Raw genomic sequence first — 21,550 nt, forward strand, 5'->3', positions numbered from 1 at the left:
AAAAAAAGCTCTTGGGGAATGATCCCAATTGTTTCCATTAAATATGAGGCAAGGATCTCAGCAGAGAGGTAGGGTAGGGGAAGGGGAGTGCCTTGGGAGTACTGAGGATGGATAAAAATATTTGGAAGAGCCATTGTGATTAAAGGATGATGAATTAATTAGGGATGTGCAAAAATATTGCTTTGCTGCAATGAGAGATCAGTTGAGATTGTGTAGCATAAATGTGCAGTGGCCCCAATCAGGACAGTTTCATAATTATTTTTCAGCTCCATTCAGCTGCACCTGAATAGGAGCAAGTTGTCCAAAATGAAGGCAGGGATCCAAGGCTACGTTTAGACAAGGTACAATTGACTATGGTATAAAGGAGCATAGGCTAAGAATACAGAGAATAGTGTAGTTTAACTTCAGTAGGTCCTTTAGGTATTAGTATCCCTATTTAACAGATAAGGAAACTAAGGTTCAGAGAAGCTGAATATCTTGCCTATGATCAAACTTCTAGTAAATAGTAGAGGAGGGATTCAGTCCCAGATCTCATTATGGAGATAAGATCCATGTGATCTTAAACACTTTTAAGCTATGCATGTATATGTGCATACATATAAATAAAGTTTTGAATACATACACATATCTTCTCTAATGCCAGGTTTTTCAGTCATCAGTTTGGTCCCAGATTCAATAAAAATGAATAAAAAAGATCCAGGCAAAGTTGTTCTTATTCCAAAGTGAGGCATCCAGTATGTACTGTCTTGGCAATGGTTGGGTTCCCCCTCGGTGGCAGTCTTTAAGCACAGGCTATATGACCATTTGTTGGGTGCATACCTGGCAGCTGATTCTTGTTCAGGTATCACTTGGACTAGATTATCTCTAAGGTTTCTTCCAACTTTGGGATTCTTTTTTCAGGAAACTTGGGAATAAACAACCTGGTTTTCTACATTTTTGTTTCAAATGAGCATTTTTTAAAAATTAGGCTACATAATGCCCTTTACTGGAAAAACTATCATTTGATTGACTTTCTATTGATGCCAGTTTAGGTTGGTTTGCCATTTGTCTCTTCCTAGGTATCAGGCATACCATATCTCTTCCTTCACTATTAGGTTACTTGAGAGGTTAAGGTAACCTTGAAACTCATTCCAATTTTATTCAGCTTTGATTATTACAAGATTTTTCTTCCCATTAAATTAGAACATTTTTCTTTCTATTCAATCTCTCAGAAACTTCTACCCTTTACTCCTTGTCTTGGTCATGTGGGACCAAACAGAACAATTTCTCATCCATAGTCCTTCAGATACTTAAACTCCCATTCCTGTCCCCAAGTCCTCATCTGTTAAATTGAAGTAATTCCTTTCTATCACTAAATACATATATGTGTGTATATATTTATATACATATACTCATCTATGTATATATAATTTGATAGGACACAGTTTTCTTGAAATAAACACAGAAAACCATCATATTTGTTTCTAAAACAAATGCAAGGCATTTTATGCAATATTGCCTGCTTAAATCCAAGATGAGAAAAGTTGAACAAATATTGGAAATGGTCAATGGGTTCAGCTTAGAGGTATGGTAAAGAAAGTGAGGTAAAGAAATTGTGTCTTCATTATTAGGAAAAGATAATGGGCAAGACTTATATTTGTGTATGTTCACCTGAAGAAGACATGTGAGACATTTGAAATCATGTTAAAAATTACTTATTGTAGAACATTCATTCTCAGATATGCCCAATAAATATCCTGGATGGCCTCATGATTTCTCAAAGTAATTATAATGGAAGTTACAAGGCAATGGGGTTCAGTGGAAGGAGGAATTGTGGACTTGAAGGACATGAGTTTGAATTCTGACTCTTGGATTTTAGGCAGATCACTTGACTCCCTGGGCCTCAGTTTTCTAATTAGTAAAATGAGGGACTTGAACTAGATGAGGTCACCTGCAGAAGAATCCTCTGGTCCTAGTTAGCCTGATTTTGGTGTCCCCTTAGGTATGAAATTGTTCCATCCTTTGCTTCTACTTGTGTGGTTTTTATCATGTGAAAGGCAAAGAGGAGTGCTTGCATTTACATGGAAGGGGGGAAGGGGACAGGCTGATCATTCCATTTACAAAAGGAAGTTATTTGTACTCAAAGCCCTAGCCTACTTGCCATAAGAAGTAGTTCACTGAATTATCAAAGGATTCAGCAATCTCATGAATCACTTATCTGCTAGTTCACCCTAGACCCAATGTGAACTGTTCAAAAATTGCCCCTTGCCCTGGAAGCTTTGGGGTTTTCTAAGCCAGGTTCTGCCATCTAGTGGATCCCATCAGATTGCAATACTGTAGTAACTTCTCCAGCATTTTTCTTTCCTATACAATTAATCTATGGACTTCTTTGTAGGATTTGGAGAAAGAAGGTACCTTTCTGGTTAGGTCCAACACTATCTTTTGCAGTTGAGAAAAACTGAGATCAAGAGAAAGGAAAAGACTTTCCCCAAGGACACACAGGAAATAATTAAATCAGTATTTGAATCAATTCAATTTCAACTGGCTCTTTCTACTTGCACTTTCCTACCTCTTTTTTATTGTTCAAGTAATCAGAAAACATTGGTTTTGACTAGTTAATACCATATCCCACAATTATGTAGCTATGCCTTCCTCTCCTTTCTAATCAGTGACTCCTCTTCTTGGGGGACATCTTGACCTATTTGACTACACTCAAAAATCAAAAACTGTAGGCGTCTGACACAGTGCAATCATTACTGAATGATTGCTTAACATTAAGCAAAAAGTAGAGAACAATATATTCAGAAGTTATACTCTTCTAACATATCCTTTCATCAAAACTTTGTAGCTAATGACATTTGACATTAAACTGTCATTTGTATGTGTGTGTTTGTATCTATATGTGGCAATACATATAAATACATGTGTGTACATGTATGCGTGCATGTTTGTCTATATCAAGAATGCACTGGAAATATGAGATACATTGCCCTTTGTGACTTGCCATATGAAATAATGGGTACAATATAGAAACATTCCAAAGCTGTGACCTCAAGATCCATTGTCTTCAAATCATGTATGCAAACAAATGTTGGTGCCTTAAAGTTTTTCATCAGCCTATTTTTTCCCCAACAGTCTCTAGCCACTATGTTGTACTTAACTGGCAAGATATACTTTGTGTCATGAACTCCCTCAGAATTGTGTTTTAAAATATCACAAAAATATATAGAATTATAAACTACTAAAATAATATTAAAATTCTCATGAATTCTAGATTAAGAAACCCTAGCTTAAAATAAAGAGCTCTTTGAACTGGGAAGTACAGAAGTTTATTGGCATCTTTAGCTGCTTCAAATCCCAGAAATGGCTCTTTTTACAGTATCATTTGTGACAATCCACGTTTGAGCATTCTCTCTTTAATCGGGAGAGTTTTGACATAATGCCATTTCTGTCTTCTCATTGAGAGGCCCCTTTATCAGAGGTGTTAGAATTCAACACCATTTCAGATCATTTATGTAACAAATAGTACTTTGTCTAGTTTTTTGAATGCACTGAAAAATTTATCTCCTCAATTTTCTTAGATCTCCTTGAAGAATATCTTCAATATTTTTGTCTCTCTCTACCAAGAATCTTCTGTGAGGTTCTCTGTCCACCATTTTGCATTGGCATTATAGCTCTTATTTAGAAACAGTGCAGATTTTAGTTTCAATCATAAACAATACAAGTATCGATATCTAAGCATATGTCCATTCAATAATTATTTTAAAGCAATTGTTCTGACCAATTTTTAAAAAAAGACACAACAACCCTACATTAGAAAACTCTGTTGTTCAGTCATGACCAAAAAAAGAAGTCCACAGTTGATTCCTTAAATACTAGTATATCTAAAATCAAGCTCCTGGAAATCAAGAGTCCCCACAATGCAGTACCTACTTGCCAATATAGGCACCTACCACTTACAGACAGACATTCCAGAAAAGTTTCCCTAGGTTCAAGGTACTCTCTGTATCTATATCCACCCAAAACCATAGCTCATAAGCCTCCATTTATGTGTTTACTTTTCCCAGTTAGCCAGACAGCATAGTTCAGAAAAGGCCTTTAATGAAATTACAGTGAGAAATGTTGCAATAGAGCATTCCCTCATAAATGTAGGCCATGCTCCTTCCCAAAGTCACATGGGACTTCCCAACTGATGGGTAGAATAGATATGTTATGAAATATGCATGAGAGGACACACACATAGAACATATGTGGCCAAGGTACAAATAAGTAACACATGTGATCAGGGCATATGCATGGAAGAACAATTCAACCCCAGTGCTAAAAGGCCATTGATGTTTTCCAGGGATGTCATCCCTCACTTCTCATCTGTTCTCCCCATTGTATGTGACTTTCTCTAATGGGCATCTTTCCTTCTTGATGTCACCTCTGGTTATGTCTCTACAGCTCAGACTTTACATATTTTTTCTTATCTGCCTCTGTTGGGCTAGTCGTTATACAACCACTTGCTTCTCACTTAAAACCCTTAACTGTAGTTCTGCCTCTTCCCTGAGAAATAGGCTCTGCCATCTCTTTTAAGAAATGATTGTGTTTCTTAAAATAGAACATTTCTAACAGCTCCCAAGATCTTAGCTTCCAATGCTAAGGTCCTTTTAGACAGGTCAGACAGACCAGAATGGCCAGTCAATGAATCAATAACCATTTACAAAGCACCCGTTATGTTCTAGTAACTGGGCTACATTCTGGGGATAGAAAGAAAGGCAAAAGACCATCATTCTTGTCCTCAAGGAGCTCCTAGTCAACTGATTCTTGGATTAGATTCCTTCCATTGATTTTGACTAGTTAACATAGTTAACGTATGTTTGTTCCACCCTTGTTCCAAACCCCTCTCAGATTGTGGGTTGTATAAAGTCTTTGTAACTTTCTTTATTATTCCTAGTTGGAAAACTGCATCCACCACTACCTCCCCCCCCAAAAAAAAAATCAATTCAGATGCCAGTCTTTCTACAAACTGCAAAGAGCTATATGAGGCTGATGTATTGTTATTTTCCTCAAAACCCCCAAGATCTTTGGGTCTTCCACATAAACAAAGTGAGAAAGGCAAGAAGAATGACAGTGGTCAAGAACCAAGTGATGCAGGGTAGAAACATGGTGAGTTACCTGTCTTTTGAATTCACCTTCCTAACTTTATTATGTATGGATGAACAAACATTAGGTTCTCAAGCATTGAGCCATCTGTGGCCTTCTTTCCAATATGGAATATCTATGCCCTGACCCTTATTCTCACATTTTATTCTTTACAAGATCCATGGTGTCAGTGTAAAATACGCAGAATTCTTTGGAGCATTCACTATGTTCCTCTTTCCTTTTTTATTGGAAAAACAAATGAAGTTGTACTAAGTGACAAAAAACGCTTTGACTTTTCACTTTCCACCAAGGGATAACCACTTGCTTCTGATAAGAGGTCATTCTTCAGAAACACAAGGTAGTTGAGATTGTTCTCTTGTGGTCATTCGCAACATCCCACTGAATTCAAGGTCTCAAGAAGAAAAATCTCTTGCTGGTCTTATGTACTCTTAGCATTTTAGAACATTTCAAATGAATGAGCACTTAAAGGGTGACAGCTTTCATAAGGGTAGATGCTGAGATATTGACAGGGGATGTAGGTGGGGAAAGCTTCCAATGAGTTTGCTTTTACAAATGACTAAAAATCCAAATCATTAATGTAAAATACTAAAATATTAGTATTTGAAGAAATAAACATTCATATACTTCAATGGGTTTTTTTTTAGTTTTAACAATAGCAAAAGTAAACAGGTTTAAATCAAGAATGGTAAGTGTTGTGTTTCTAATGGATAACTTAGAGCCATTATGGCATTGGAATACATGAGGAGAAAATTGCAGAGTAGTAAAGGTTAGCTGATGTTGATGAAGCAAAAGCTATTTTATCTAAAGTTGATAAATTATGGGAGAGAAATGTTTATGTGCTGAATGAACACACTGGAAGCTGGTTTGTTTAAGACAATATTGCCTAATTGTGCATTAGCACAGAAGATGGCCTTTTGGGTGGGGGCAAATGAGATGGTTTTGCACTATACTTTTAACTGATCTCAGGGGCTTGAAACTTTTTCAGTGTGAGCTCGTATTAGGTTACAAAGACAGAGTTGTTCAATGAATTAACAGAATAGTAGGTTAGTGAATGGTTCTCCCTCAAATGAATAAAGTTTACAGGCATATGTATTAACGTTCCTGGGAATGGTAAGTCATTTTGTTGCATAGAGTTAGTCAAGTAGCCTCTCATCTGAATTGGGCAGGCAGGAGCCAATATCATCATTTTTCAGTTTCCAAAATGCTATCTTTAATCATGAAGATCCATAATAAAGGAAGAAAATTTGAAGAGTTTTCTACCATGAACAGCAGGCATAGAATCTAAAAGGACAATCTTTGATTTCCTGAAAGGTTAAATATAGAATTTTATGATCTGGAATTTGACAGTGACCTGGGATGATTTCCTTTAGGTAAACAGAAAGGCTATTTGAATATCTTCCCATCATCTAGTCTCTGTTGAGAAAGGTTAAGATATAGTAGATATACACCATGAAGTTGGGCTAGTAACTGATTCTAAAACTGCCAAACTGGCAGCTCAGCTAGATAAGCATCACAGAGTGAAGTCTTCGAAGTGAGGAAGTGAGACCACCTAGACTGTTGGAGTGATGAGACCCTCCAGTTGTAGGATGACAGCCTCCAAAAAACGCCTTGCCTGGGAATCTTGTCCATCTGAAGAGGGATGCGATATAGCTAGATAGATGTTGGAGGGGGAGAGCATGGAGCAGAATACCTGAGAGTGTCTGCAGTCATCATCTGTCTTATGACTTAGCTTTTCTTTACTGGGAAGACATGATTAAAATTCTGTTGCAGTCCTTAAATTGGAGACTGATGTTTGTTATATCTGAAATGGGATAGAATACTGCTGGGATAAGGAAGGGTTCTAGTCTGAAAACAAATAGATTCATGAAGGGCTTATGGAGAATTTCACAATTGGCAGGACCCTGAGAGGTTGGGCTGTCCAACTTCAAGCGGACCTAAATTTCTCTTTACAACAGTATGGTCATCTAACCTTTGCTTGAAGAGAACTCAGCTTATTTATGGGAAGGGTAAATTCCCTTCTGAAACTCCCACCTCCTGCTCCTAATTCAGCTGCCCAGGGCTAAACAGAACAATCTGGTATCATGGAAGCCCTTCAGATAGTTGAAGTTAATATGGACCATGGAAATTCTCCTCCCATGGTACAAAGAAAGACTGGTCATGCTGTTATTCTGAGATTAGTGCTCCTCTCTAAGTAGTCACCAACCACAGCTACTTCCCATGACCCTCACTAATATTCCCTCAGCATTCTAACAGCATCGGCTTGTCCACATCATCTTTCCTTGGAGCAGTAGCAACTATTCCTTTGGCAAAGGGGCCTTCTCACTTCTCTTTAGGAATAGATCCATACTTATTATGCAGTACCAGTTTAGTGAGTTATCCTTCCTTTTTTTCCCTCTGGTGCCATTCCACCCCAATCTGATCTCTTAACACAAGTCACTATGCTCCTTTACTTCTTCAGATCCTTCCTACTTCCTCCCACTTCATTAAAGCCTTCCTTCTGTTTTGTTTTAAGGAACACTTTATACTTTCTAATAGCCTGGAAAGTCAGGTCATTCTTCAGTAATTATTTGTAGTCACTTGACCATGGTGACTCTGACAGAAATACTTGCAACCACTCTTTGGAAATCATTGTGCATAGCACAAATATTTGTGGAATTGAATCGAATTCCTGTTGAAAGTAAGCTCTTAGTCTTGTGTGATTCTTACCAGAGAATGACAGAACTGCTGAGTCAAAGCATTTGTGGACATTTGCAGTTCTGGAGATGTTGTTTGCCTTGCCCACCCATTGAACATTTGGACAATCACAACTCACCTTCTTTTCCCTTGTTTAACAAATTTCTTACTGTCTTATAAGAGATTCATCTTGCCTTAACAACTACCTTGTTTTCTAGAAGTCTTTCCTCTCCTATTTCTTTTCTTCAAGGCCTTCTACTCTGTCTTTCTACTTCTTTTCCTTTTCCTTCCCATAAATGACCTTTTGATCGTTTATCAAAAGCAAACTACTAGACTGAATGAATGCACCATAGGACTGACATATTGTGATGCCTTACAGTTACTAGGTTACGACCTCATATAAAATTGCTACAATTCTTTTTTTAAAAAATGTTTTAGGAATCTTGGCCTTCTGAAGTTCCCTAACTATATAATATATTATGATTTATTCTCCTTTAAAAATTTGTTGAGAGTACCACATATTTAGAATGGGGAAAGGATCTTAAAGATTATTTAATACACTCCCTAAGAGGTCTAGTGACTTGCTCAAGATCACAAAGATGGTTTGACACAGTCAGAATTTGAACCTACTTCTTCTGACTTTAAATCTCCGATTTTTTCATCTCTACCACAGATCTATAAAAAGTGATTTAATCAATGAGTCAACAAGCCACCTAAGTCCCAACCCCTATGACCTAGTGGATAGAGAGTTAGCAATGGAATCAAGAAGACCTGGGTTCAGATACCACCTGTGATATATAATGGCTGTGTGACTCTGGGCAAATCACTTAATTTCTCCAGTCACTTGCCCCAGGCAAGATTGTAAGTTCAGAAGAGGTTCTATGTGCATTGGTAGAATGGGTTTCCTTATCAAGCTTTCCCATGTCAATTAAATTCCTAGGTTTGGTTTTTTTAAAAAAAAATGAACCAGGACTGTACAAATACAAAAGTGAGATAGTCCATGTCCCTACATTCTTAACATAAATAAAATATAGTAGATATGAGTAGATATTGTAAATATAAAACATGTTCAATGATGAGGGTGGTACTAACAGTAGAGAATTTAGGAAAGACTTCCAAGAACTGTCATTTTGAGCAGAGCCTTAAAGAGGATACGGGTTGTAAAAAAATAGAATGAGGTGGGAGAGCATTCCAGGCATGGAGAACAGCCTGTACAAAGGCATAGAAAGGAGAGATGTAATGATATGTATAGAATACAAAAAGTTTGCCGTGTTGACTGAAGCTTAGAGTATATAAGGGGGTCCATGTGACTATGAGTGTGTGTGTGTGTTTTTGAGAGAGAGAGAGAGAGAGAGAGAGAGAGAGAGAGAGAGATTCTGAAAGGTTTTTAATATCAGAGGAGTTAGTATTTTATCTGTGTCAATAGGGAGCCATTGCAGTTTCAGGGTCGTGGAAATCACATAATCGGACCTATGCTATAAAAATGAATCGAAGAGGTAAGAGACTGGATGTGAGGACGCCAGTTAGCAGACTAGTGCAATATGCTAACTGAGAACTGAAAAAGATCTAGACCAGGTGGTAGCTATATGAATAAGAGGAGAGGAATCTAGATTCCCATTAAGTAAGCTCTTCTCCCATTTACATTTATGTTACTACTATTCAGTCAGTTAGCTAAATTCAGACTGGACTCAAAATCAATGTTTTCTGAATTTCTGTTTTGTTTCCTCTCCATCTCTCTTTCCCCTTCCTCCATCTACAGCAGGGAAAATATGGGAGCAGAGCAATTTGAGTGAAGACCAGTCAGATCTATGAGGGTGTCTGAGTTACCCCCCCACCTTGACTCTGGGGGAGAGTGATGAGTGAAAGCACTCATCTAGGCTGTGATGGGAACTGTTTCATCAAAGCTCCCAGGACACAGGTGGCTGTTACTGAGGAACATGAAGAGGAGGCTAAGCCCCTTTCCTAGGCCAGGTTTTAGAGAAAATAGCTCTAGAGATCCCCATCTGATACTATTTCATGAGATTTGAGGACTAAAAGAAAGTACCAGCTCAAAAAAACTCTTGCGCCAGCTGACCCTTGCCAGAGGAGCTATGAAAATAATAACCGAAATCAAGTTAGTATTCTTCTTCCCACTCAAGTGACATAAATTGTTGTTTGCTGTGGGCGAGTGGTAATAGGCAAGGCTAATATAAAACGTGTTCTCATAAAAGGAAGGCATTAAACTTTCACCATGTCAGTAACTGTTCAGTTCAAAAGAAAAAAGAATGATTGCCCTGAGATGTGTGCATACATTTCCATCGTGACTTGACCAGTGAAAGAAAAGCTACCTTCAACTCCTCTGATACTCAAACCAACCAAAAGTACATCGAAACTTAAGCTTTGGGTTGGATATCTGTCTTATTTATCGGTTTGTTTTTAGAAGTTAGAAACCATGAAGCAAGTGCATTGGAGCGTGGGGATTTACATGTAAAATTCCTGTTAATGCGAATGAAAATTAAGCATATGAATCCTCTGTGTCCTGTTTGGAGTCTTGATACCTGGGGAGATGCATGGAGGAGGGCTTGCATTCAAGTGTAACTTCCATTAATCGCAAAGAAGAATTAAATGAGTGACTTGAGGGAGGAAAGATTCTCACGTGAATAGTAATCAACAAAGAAAGCAAAGATTTCTTTTGACTGTATGGTTTATGATCATTTTACTTTGTCTCTGAAAACACATAAATGCCCCTCTTTAACATATGCTACAGAATATATAAGCTCAAAAGGAACCATTGATTCAGTTATTTTTTTTATTTGACTAAGTATCAGTGAGATAGATGTAAGCTTAACAGTTTATATCCATTATGCAAACTAGTTTAATTGAATTGAGTTGTTTAAAAAGTCTAATGAAAAGTTATTTAATAACTTGGATTTGGTTGTTGTTAATTCTCCCTATCTAGTATCATGTAACTGGATTTATCATTTTTTTCACCTTTCAAATGGTAGATTCAGTCTCATGTAGACACAACCTCTGACAGATTTTTGTTTGAATTTTTTCCCATCTTTACCACTTACTGCTACTGCTGCTATTGCTACTACTACTACTTCTACTACCACTGCCACTATTACTATATGACTCTCTATGGGCCTTAGTTTAGGGAGGCAGTATGATACAGTGGGGATGGTATGTACCATGGAGTCCGTAACTTTAAGTCATAGAAAACTGAGTTTAAATTCCAACTCTGCCACTTAGTACCTATGTGACCTTGGGCAAATCACTGAACCACTCTGGATCACAATTTTCTCATAAAAAATGAAGGCTGGGGTGGTTAGGTGGCATGGTAGATAGAGCAATGGCCCTGGAGTCAGGAGTACCTGCAAAAAAAAAATGAAGACCTTGGATTATAATCCCTAATGTTTCTTTCAATTCTAGATCTTTGATCCTGTAATATGTAAAATTAAAGGATTGAAAAGATGATCTTGTAAGGGTCCTGCTTAACAAACTGTATCATCTTTTGTTTTTAAAATGTTATTAAAATATTAAATCAGGTTAGCTAGGTGGTAAAAATGGATAGAGTACCAGACCAGAAGTCAGGAAGACTCATCTTCCTGAATTTAAATCTGACCTCAGACACTTACTAGCTGTCTGACCCTGGGCAAGTCACTTAACCCTGTTTACCTCAGTTTCTTCATCTGTAAAATGAACTGGAGAAGGAAATGGGAAATCATTCCAGGATCTCTGCCAAGAAAACCCCACAAGAGATCATGAAAAATTGTACACAACTGAAATGACTGAACCCCAACAAAGCATTAAATTACTCTATATTTATATAGAAATGTTCAAATGGTTCAAATGTCATGGTTTCTGACTTCTAAAAAAAAACTAATCTATAAGACAGACCCCAAACATGGATTGTAGTGCCATTCTGATGGCTTGAATATCAAAGGCGTTCAGGAAGATCGATTTTCATTTCCCATGAAAAACAGCTGCTTAAAACTAGACAGAGTCTAGCAACTGTGAATCACTCAGAGAATTGAGGAAATGTCTTGGGAAGACAAATATTCAGATGATAGGCAGACTATAAAACTAGATATCAACTCAATGTATTTATTTAAAATATACTTTAAAATTATTTTTGTACAATGTACAATTGTAGCCATCTATAGGATGAAGTATGTCAAAACCCAGCCAGTTTCTTATCATAAAGAAACATTCACTGAGTGCTTGCTTTAAACAGAAGCATTATGCTAGTCGTAGGAATCAAAACTCGGCATTTGGAAATTGATAATTGACACCTCTATTCCCCAAAGCATTTCCTCCTCCTGCTTTCCCAGCTTGGTAAAGACCACCAACATTCTTTTTCTCCCCCATACTCAAAATTTCAATATCATCTTTGGCTACTACATTTCTTCATTGCTCAACTTCCTTCATCCACCAAAGTCCTGTTGATTTGCCCAGCACAGGATCTTTCCATTGTTCCTCTACTTGTCACCCCCATTGCCACCATACTGGTTCAACCCTTCATTACTTCCTGCCTTGACCTTACTATGACTTGGCTGTCTCGTTGCCTCCACAACTTTTCCCAGGGTCTGACACACTCCATTTAGGAGTAATCTTTGATAGACCAATTTTTGCTCATGCCATTCCCCTGGCCAGAAATCTTTGTTTTCATGGCTCCCAGAATAGAGTGGAAGCTTCTTAGATGGGCATTAAAGATTTTTTTTTTGATATTCTGACCACCTACTTCTCAGACTTATCACTCAATGCTTCCTTGTATATACATACTTACATTTCAGTAAAATAATACTTAAAATTGCACTGACTTTTGCAACAACCTGTATAAGAAGGGACATGGTATATTTTGCCTTGAATTACAGTTGTGGTATTAACTCTCCCTATTCAATTAGAAATTTCTTGAAGGCAAGAACTGTTTTATACATCTTTATATTCCCTACATTCTACATCAAGTATTGCATAGTAGATGGTAGACAAGTAATTTGCTAAATTGAAAGATGTCATGAAGAGAATAAATAGTCAAACCTCTCTGCCCCCGCAAGCAAGTTGGTCCTTAAATGGTATTGATGCCATCTTCTTCACTTGATTGGCTCAGGGGCCTAGAGGCACAAAGCAGCCCAGACTCTGGTCCTGGGGAAGTAGCTTCCCTCAGCTGAATCAACTTGAAGGATGCTCAGGGTCTCTCCTTGTTCACCATTCTTCTGCTATGGCCAGGAAAATTCCTTTGGATCTATTTTATGACCTATAGAGTAATTTAGTGTATTCAGCCCAGAAAAGGGACACTAGACCCAATTCCAAGGAGTTTTCAATCTAATCAGTGACAAGTTTTTCACTGTATATTAAAAAGATAACACTACAAGAAAGGGAATACATCATGCATTGCCAAAAAGTAGCTTATCTAGCAAATAAATACTTTAGCCATAGAAACATAATTGATGTTTCTTATTTTGAGTTACCAGAAAGTTTGGCAAGGTGGAATGAAATCCAAGGACTATGTTAAATCCAAACTGATGAATTAATAACTTCCTCTCTTTTCTCCCGACCTAGAGCTGGCGTTTTTGATTAGTATTTGCCACCTCAAAAAGTGAATGTAGGGAAGCAGGGATCTCTATCTCAAACAATCAAGAGTCATCAATTCTAAAATTCTCCAGGTGCTTGCTGGGAAGTGAACAGGTGTATGTTAAATTCTCTTAGACTTCTCTTGGCACTTTTACTTGTTTACAACGATAAAAATAATTATATTAGAACACCATGTGGTGATTGGGGACCTAAAATTTTCTAAATGTTATTTAGGAGACCAGAAGGGCCAAATTTATGAGTAGGGAATGGAGTAGCTTTTTGATGTTGTTGGGCCAGCTACTTTATCTTGTATTCCTGAAAATGACTAAATAAAGTACAAGGCAAAATGATGCAATGATGCCTTTTAACAATGAGGCCCTGGAAATCAGTCTTACATTGCTGATCCAACATGGATTCAAGGCTATTGAGGCTTCCTAGGATTTTATATATCGCCTAATTTTTCATTTGAGCCGCACAAAGTCACCAAAATTCTTTCATTGCTTTATGTAGATTTAATATGAAAAATTCTGAGAAAATTCCTAGATGCCAGTATTCTCTATTACCGCTTCTACTGAACATATGGCAATATTTCTTTTCTGTGTAAAAGAATGGTTTACTGAGGGGCGGCTAGGTGGCGCAGTGGATAAAGCACCGGCCCTGGAGTCAGGAGTACCTGGGTTCAAATCCAGACTCAGACACTTAATAATTACCTAGCTGTGTGGCCTTGGGCAAGCCACTTAACCCCATTTGCCTTGCAAAAACCTAAAAAAAAAATGGTTTACTGGTTAGCGGTATTGACTATTGACAATATGCTGAGCCAGATTTATTAATGCCTAGGTCTTAGCTCAGTGCTAGCTCTTCACCTTGTTTGCTTGTTTCTTTTGATATTTTGATCATTATATTTTAATGTAATTGGTTTTATTTGTAATTCTTGGTACTTAATTGTATTCATATAAAGACATTATTCTGAGAAGGAGTCCATAGGCTTCACCAGTCTGCCTAAGAGATCCATGACACTATTCTTGCTCCTTTACCTCCCTCAGATAATTCTGAAGTGGTTTGATTAATTAATTAATGTATGCCACAGGATGGAGGTCATACTAGGAGCAGTATCAAAGATAGATCATGATATTTGTTGAATTCTTCTCTGACAAAATTAATAAAATTCTATGACCTCTGTAATATTGAAACTAGATAACAGAAAATAATTGTTCTTATTCATTTGATTGTCAACTTTTTTAAGGCTGATCCATCTTTAGCTCCCAAAGTCCAAATGCATTTATACACTGGAGGAGGGGGAGAATAGAAGTGACACAGCCCTGTTTCCATTAGGCATACATTTCCATATTGCTGAGGGCCCACACCTTGGTCTGGGAATTTTAGCAGACTGTAGTATGATATGGCGATCAGGAAGGTCAATGAGATTCTAGACTGGGTGGTGTTTAGAACAAGAGTTCTTAACCTTGGTGTCATGGATGCCTTTGGCAGTCTGGTGAAGACTGTGGGTCCTATATTGGTATCATGTAAAATGAAATATATCAGATTAAAAAGGAACTCAATTATGTTGAAATATTTACCAAATGTTAAAAAAAAGTTCATGGAATCCAGATTAAGAACCTCTGTATATAGCCGAGAAGTGATAGTCCCTCTACTCTCTCTCCTGTCAAACTATACCTAGAGTATTATGTTCAGTACCACATGCCACCTTTTAGAAAGGATAATAACTTGGAATGCATGTCGAGGAAGGTGACTACGATGTGGTGAGGGCCTTCAGACTGTGATGTGTAGGGATTGCTGGAACAAACTGGAAATGTTTAGCTTGAAAAGAAGACTCAGAGGATACTGGGTTTTTTCAAGTTGAAGAGCTGTCCTGTGGAAGAGGGATTAGTCTTGCACTTAATTCCAAGGCATAGAAAAGCAGCAAGTGGAATTTTCCAAGGAACCGATTTCAACTGAATGCCATTAGACCTCTCTAAAAGAGGAATGGGCTGCCTGGAAAGAGAGTCAATTTCCTTTTACTTTTCCGGATGACTACTTGTTAGAAACATCCTAATGGGGATTCCTGGTCAGGTATGGCCTGTAAGGAGCCCTCCCAATCTCAGATTCAGAAATAAATATGCCCACTTCATTTTTCTCTTTAGCATAGGTCTAGTCTTCCTATGTTTATATACACATACCATGTAAAAAACATGGGTATATTGCAGAGAGAAAAAAGATTAGTCAACCTCTATTTCTGCATAAATGTGGAACTTCTTTAATAATAAATGTACCTTGCCATAGTTCTTGATCCCGGGGCCTGTTTACTACATATTGAGTAAAAGAGAATGTAGCTATTGTCTGTCAGAACTATAAGTATGGGAAATCGTTGGGAAGGAGAATTGACGTGTTCTTTCTGTCTTTCTTTCAGTGCTTTCAAAGCTTGTCACCCCAAAATTAAGAGTTTCTACTTTGCAACTGACTGCCTGGAAGAAATGAATCAGTAAGTAATTTCTTTTCTAAAGTCAATTGTTGTAAACAATGTGGGAGGCCCTCAAGACAACAGAAAAAAGAATGATTATTTTCCTCTAGGTGTGTAAAAGTTCCCCTTAATGCCTGTTCTAACACCCAAGCAACTCTTCTTTTCTCCATCGCCTTTTCACGACCAGGGATTCACATTGTTCTCTCCTTCACCATAAAGATGAAAGCCTAGGATTGTTAGCTTTATGATTTGCTCTTTCTGATAGGAAAGAACTAAATGAACATCTTGATTCCTGTTTGGTCATGGGCACATTAGTTTTCAAAAGGATTTTCTCTATCAGTTCTTTACCTGCAGACACAGAAGACTTTTTGTGGGAGGTGGAAGGGGAAAGAAGAGGAATGGAAAGTCATGGGGGGAAAGCATTTGATTTTATGACTGTTTCTGGTTTTTTATTTCTAACTAGTTGCTTTTTCCATGAAAGGTTTTGATTCCAGAGTTGATTGAGTCATATTTTTATTTTATATGGTTTCCACAATTATAAATGTAAATGAAGATGGGACACCTTTTGAAATTTGTATCCATATGAATTGTGTCTTCTATCAAGAATTAAATCATTTTCTATTGGCCTCAAGAGCACTGCTTTCAATGTGCACTCCAGTGTATTATAAGACAAAAATGGGGGCAACTCTGAGCACTTGCAAGAGCTTCCATTGTCAGCTTTCTTTAGGTGCTGTGCCCAACGTGACAAGTTAGAATATGGAAGGAACAAGTTTTTCTATAGTAAGGTTCTCTTCACTTTTCAGGTTCTGGTGCCTAGTTGGTCCCCAGAGCCTTGGTTCAGGTGTAGGCTCTAGTGAGTGATCAATCTACCTGTCAATCAATTTTCCTGCAAATTGAAATTGCTCTGCAAAGTGAATGCATGAATACTATTGGGTTGGTTTTACAAGGGTGACTTGCATTCTAAGGAAATTGTTAATAACAAAATTAGCAATCTTGTTTCCTATTTTTCTGGGTCACTCCACTGCTCATACTTTGACCAGAAGGTCCTTCTAATCAACTTGTCAGGCACCCATAACTATAGATTGAGTCTATAAAATGCAATCCCAGTATGCTGGCTACTTAGGCATCAATGCAATTTGACTTTCATGGAAACCTTCCATGTAAATGAAGTATGCAACATAAGACATTAATTCCAATTAGGAAAAGCAGCAGGTTATTAATATTTTAAGGCATGTTGCCTAATGGCATCAGCAAACCTTGGCTGTAACAGGCTCCTTATGTTTGGGTTTAATGTTGATAGGAAAATATGAAGCAACATCTCATTGGAAAAGGAAAATTGCTTAAATTTGTTTTCAACCTGCCAGAAGGAAGGGTTGTTCTTCCCTCAGTGAGTTTAATTGTGTTGAATTAAATCCTGTCACGTTTCTGGTGTCTAATATTTATGCCTATGAGACCCAAGCACAATGACATGCTTATTCTCTTGAGAACGGCTAACTTCTTTGTCAACATCATTAACTAATAAGATGGTGCAAAGAAAGAAATCAGAGTGGGTATGGGAAAATTCCCTGAAGTGTACACAGGAACAATGCCATGTGTGACCCAACACAAGAAGCCCTTGCTACAAGTGTATTTTGAGGAGACATGTATGTTTCTGAGTTGAAGAACATGGACTCTTCTATATATGTTCACGTTAATAAGGGCATCTGCCATGTGCTCAGCACTGGGCATGGCAGGGGAAGGGTTTGTACAAAGGAAAAAGAACATAGTTCATATCTTTACCTCTGATGCCTACAACTTTTATGCCACATCTGAAAACACTATTGGCAAGTGCACAGATGATCAGTGACTGCCACCAGACAGAAAAAGAAATGGATACCATATTGTTGTCCAACTCTTTGTAACACCATTAGGGGTTTTCTTAGCAGAGATATTGGAGTGGATTGCCATTTCCTTCTGCAGCTCATTTCACAGATGAGGAAACTGAGGCAAAACAGGGTGAAGTGACTTGCCCAGGGTCACACAGTTAGGACATGTCTGAGGCTCAGAAAGATGAGTCTTCCTGACTCCAGTTCAGTGGTCTATCCACTGCAGTGCCACCTGGTTGCCCCAAACTGCTTAAATCATTATACAGATTCATGGTAGGGGGATTTGAGAGTGAGGAACCTCTCCATGCTATTCTGTCCCATGTCCACCTTTGAGGCAGAGTCCCATCTCTGGGACCCTGAGCTCTTATTGTTGAACATTTTGCTTATGTTCTATCAGGCCACTTCCTGGGCCTCATTCATATTCCGAGCTCCACCTCTGACCTACAGTCTATGCTTCCTTCCCAAGGAACCTGAGTCCTAATTGTGGAGTCTTTTGCTTATTTTGCTAAAACAAAGGCCACCATGCCACTTCCTGGACATTTCTATGCTATCTTGTCTGTGCTCTTATATCTATCTCTGCCCTGGAATGCAGGATTCCTCCTCACCCCCATCATGATTCTATTGTCTAATTAGTGACTTTTCACATTATTTTACCTAGTCCCTGATCTGCAACACCACTTTTGGCAATCACTGTGCTATGCTGCCCCCAAGAACCCCAAGTTCCCTTCCTTGGAAACCTATGTTCTGATTGGCGACCATTCACCTTATTTCATCCACTCAGTTTAATCATATCACTTCTGTGCCATCTCCATATCATGCTGCTTGTACTTCAGCTTCCACCTCTGACTTAGAACTTAGATTTCTGCCCCTGGGGCACTGAATTCATATTGATGAGCATCTCCATGTCTTTTCTGGACCTAGAACTATTGGATCACTTCCCAACCATCTCTCTATTGTGCTTCCCATTCTCTAGACTCTATTTCCAACTCTGAACTCAGAGCCCCACCCTGGGGACTCAGATTCTGATTTTTGAATGGGAACCATAACTTGACATGCCTCGGCCTCCAGGACTACTTCTTGCCCATCTCTATGCCATTCATCAAAAAGCTATGACCATGAAAAGTTCAAACCTAATCTCTCTATTCAAGTTATAGTAGAGGACTTGGCTAAACCAAGCCAGTTGCAAAAGAATAATGTCAATGTTTCAAGCAAAAAGTTTTTTTTCCCCTATTTGTCTGAATTATGCTGCAGTTCTTTACATCAGTTTTTCACTTTTTGACAGACCAGCTGAGATGACTCATTCAGTGAGCAGGGATAGCATCCAAGAATTCTGATTCTTGCATTCTTCATCTTAGTTGAAGACCAAAATACTGTTTTAACTTATTGTCAGATCAATATTAGAACGATTCTATAATAAATATTTGTTGATTATATTTGAAATGATAAATGTAAAATAAGAACTCAGAATTATTTTCATAAATCTCTATTAGTAATAAAATAGAATTAATAGAGTTATAATTATGTTCTCTTAAATTTTTCCCAGAAAAAGTGACATTTCAGCTAAATGATTTCATTAGGCAAATAAAATGAGCTTGGAATAGTCCAGTGTTTCACTTAGACTGAATGTTTTTTACATATGGATCATATTCAACTGACCTTAATATGAATCCCAGCCCTACCATTTACTAGCCATGTGATCTAGCATATGTCATTTACATTCCCTGTGCTTCAGTTTTCTCATCTGCCTTAATAGAATTGGGTGGATTCAATGAAATAATGCAAATAAGATGGCTTTGTGAATATAAATATGGGAAAGTATTCTGGAAAATATTAAGTAATGTGTATGTCATGTATATATGGAAAGTATTATTAAGATAACTATTATTATTATCAGGTTGGAAGTAGGGTGATCAATATTTCAGCTACTGCAACCATTACTAAAGAAGACAGCCTACAATATGAGAGGGGTTGCACTCCACGTCAGGCCAGCAAAATCATAAATCACAAACACTTGAAGAAAAATTATAATTTGTGGTTATTAGTAATTTTAAAAAGACTGCTCATTTTGGAAAGAACTTAGTAATTGATTAATCAAAAATTGTATTGAGTGAAAAAGTTACATTTCATTAAGAAAACAATTTATTCTCAGTATTGAAATTCAATTTTGTACAGTTATGATATATACTAACCTTCAAAAGAAATAGATTCGTAAAACACAATGTAATCACTATCTTAACATAATTTGAATATGAATACAGAATATCCCTTCTAAGAAATGTATTCATCTTTACTACACATTACATTAATACCCAAGAAACCTGAAACACTGATTGATTAGGTAGGGTGCCCCAGATTTGGCAAGAAACTCAAGTGTGATTCCAGATTAAACTCTTATACAACGCTTATCCCTCTCTATATTATATATGACTTTTCTATGTTGATGTTTTAAAAATGATATGCGGTGGGGTTTTTTAAATGGAATATTGCTTTTATAATTGTTACCAGAAAATTTAAACCAGAATATGATATCCCCCAAAACAACACAAGTATAATTCAAAAACAGGGAGGAAAAGATCCAATGAGTTGAAAGGTTATCATTTACAAGAATACTTATTATCTGGGTAAAAATGATACACCCAGTGAGAGCATGAATTATCACAGTTAACTTGTCAACTGTTAAACTGTCGAGAGTATCTTCTTTTTGCCTGACAAATCTAGATGGATGCTAAATGAAACAAAATCACCGGAATCATGCCCAGTGATCCAGTCAGAAAAAATACCTAGACTTTATCCTGTGAGTGAAATTACTTCAAATTACTTCTCATCGCGGTAACTGTAGCAGACATAATTACTGGAGTACTGACTGTTCAGAAGGATTTGAAGACCATGAAGTTATGAGTTTATTAAACAAAGTCATTTAACCTTCTTGTTTCAGTTTGAAAAATCAACTAAATTTTCTTCTCAGGAAAACAAAGAAGTAAGTGATTGGACAACACAGGTACAAACTCTAAATTAATCTACCCTCTGACCATGCTTATCCAAACTGTGGTTCTGGACTAAATAAACCCAGAAAATGCATTGTATAGGTGCTTATAAAAATCTTGCAAAACACTTAGGATTTGTTTTTTTATGTTCCATTTTTCAGAGAAAGCAATAATGGTAACAATGATTAAAAAAACATATCATCTGAAATTATTAAAGCATTTATAACTCAGAGAATAACTGGAATGTGAAAGAGACTATATGAATCATGGAGAAAGGGAAGCCCAGGAGTAGGGAACCATTTGAAAACCTTCTGAGACAGCCTTATATAAGGGAAAAATAAGGACCCGACTCTGAGAATTGATTTTTCCTGACCAAAGGAAACTAATACAAAAGTTTGTCAATCTCATCAACCATAAAGAATCCAATCAACTTTAAAATTACAATCTAATTTAATTTCTTTCTTCAGTCTGCGTTTTCCTGATACCCAAATCAGTCATTTTAGCCAAATCAAACCACGAGTCAATTCAAAAAGGGTCCCTCCAGTTGTTTACTGAACTCACCCGTCAATTCAATCAAAATCATTGAAGCCATTTTTCATATAGACAGTCTTAGCTGAAGTTTTAAAAAAGGAGCTGGTTTTAGTTGACATATTTAGTTTATCAGAATATTTTTATAGCTCTCCTTAAGTATTGCCTAGCTTCCTTTTTCCTGACATCCTTGACACTGAATTATTCTACCCTGTGTGATAGAATCTATTGAATATGCCGTACTTCTCTTCATAAATTTAATTAGATGGCATCTGCAACAGCAAAACTCATTTTTCCCAACTTGTTCCTTTGGATGGGAAACATTCTCTCGCTGATTCTGTGACACAGCATACTAAACCAAC

The 21,550-nt window shown here is 37.3% G+C and overlaps 1 protein-coding gene across 1 annotated transcript in view; it reads left to right on the forward strand.

Annotated features, from left to right (window-relative positions):
• Positions 1-21,550, forward strand: part of LOC141498669 (connector enhancer of kinase suppressor of ras 2-like) — a 392,492-nt gene that overhangs the window by 336,289 nt on the left and 34,653 nt on the right. Inside the window, exon 18 of the mRNA XM_074201839.1 lies at positions 15,761-15,832. Within this exon, the coding sequence (XP_074057940.1) occupies positions 15,761-15,832 (72 nt within the window). The remainder of the gene's footprint in view (positions 1-15,760; positions 15,833-21,550) is intronic.

Source organism: Macrotis lagotis, chromosome X (assembly GCF_037893015.1).
Source record: "Macrotis lagotis isolate mMagLag1 chromosome X, bilby.v1.9.chrom.fasta, whole genome shotgun sequence".
NCBI lineage: Eukaryota > Metazoa > Chordata > Mammalia > Peramelemorphia > Peramelidae > Macrotis > Macrotis lagotis.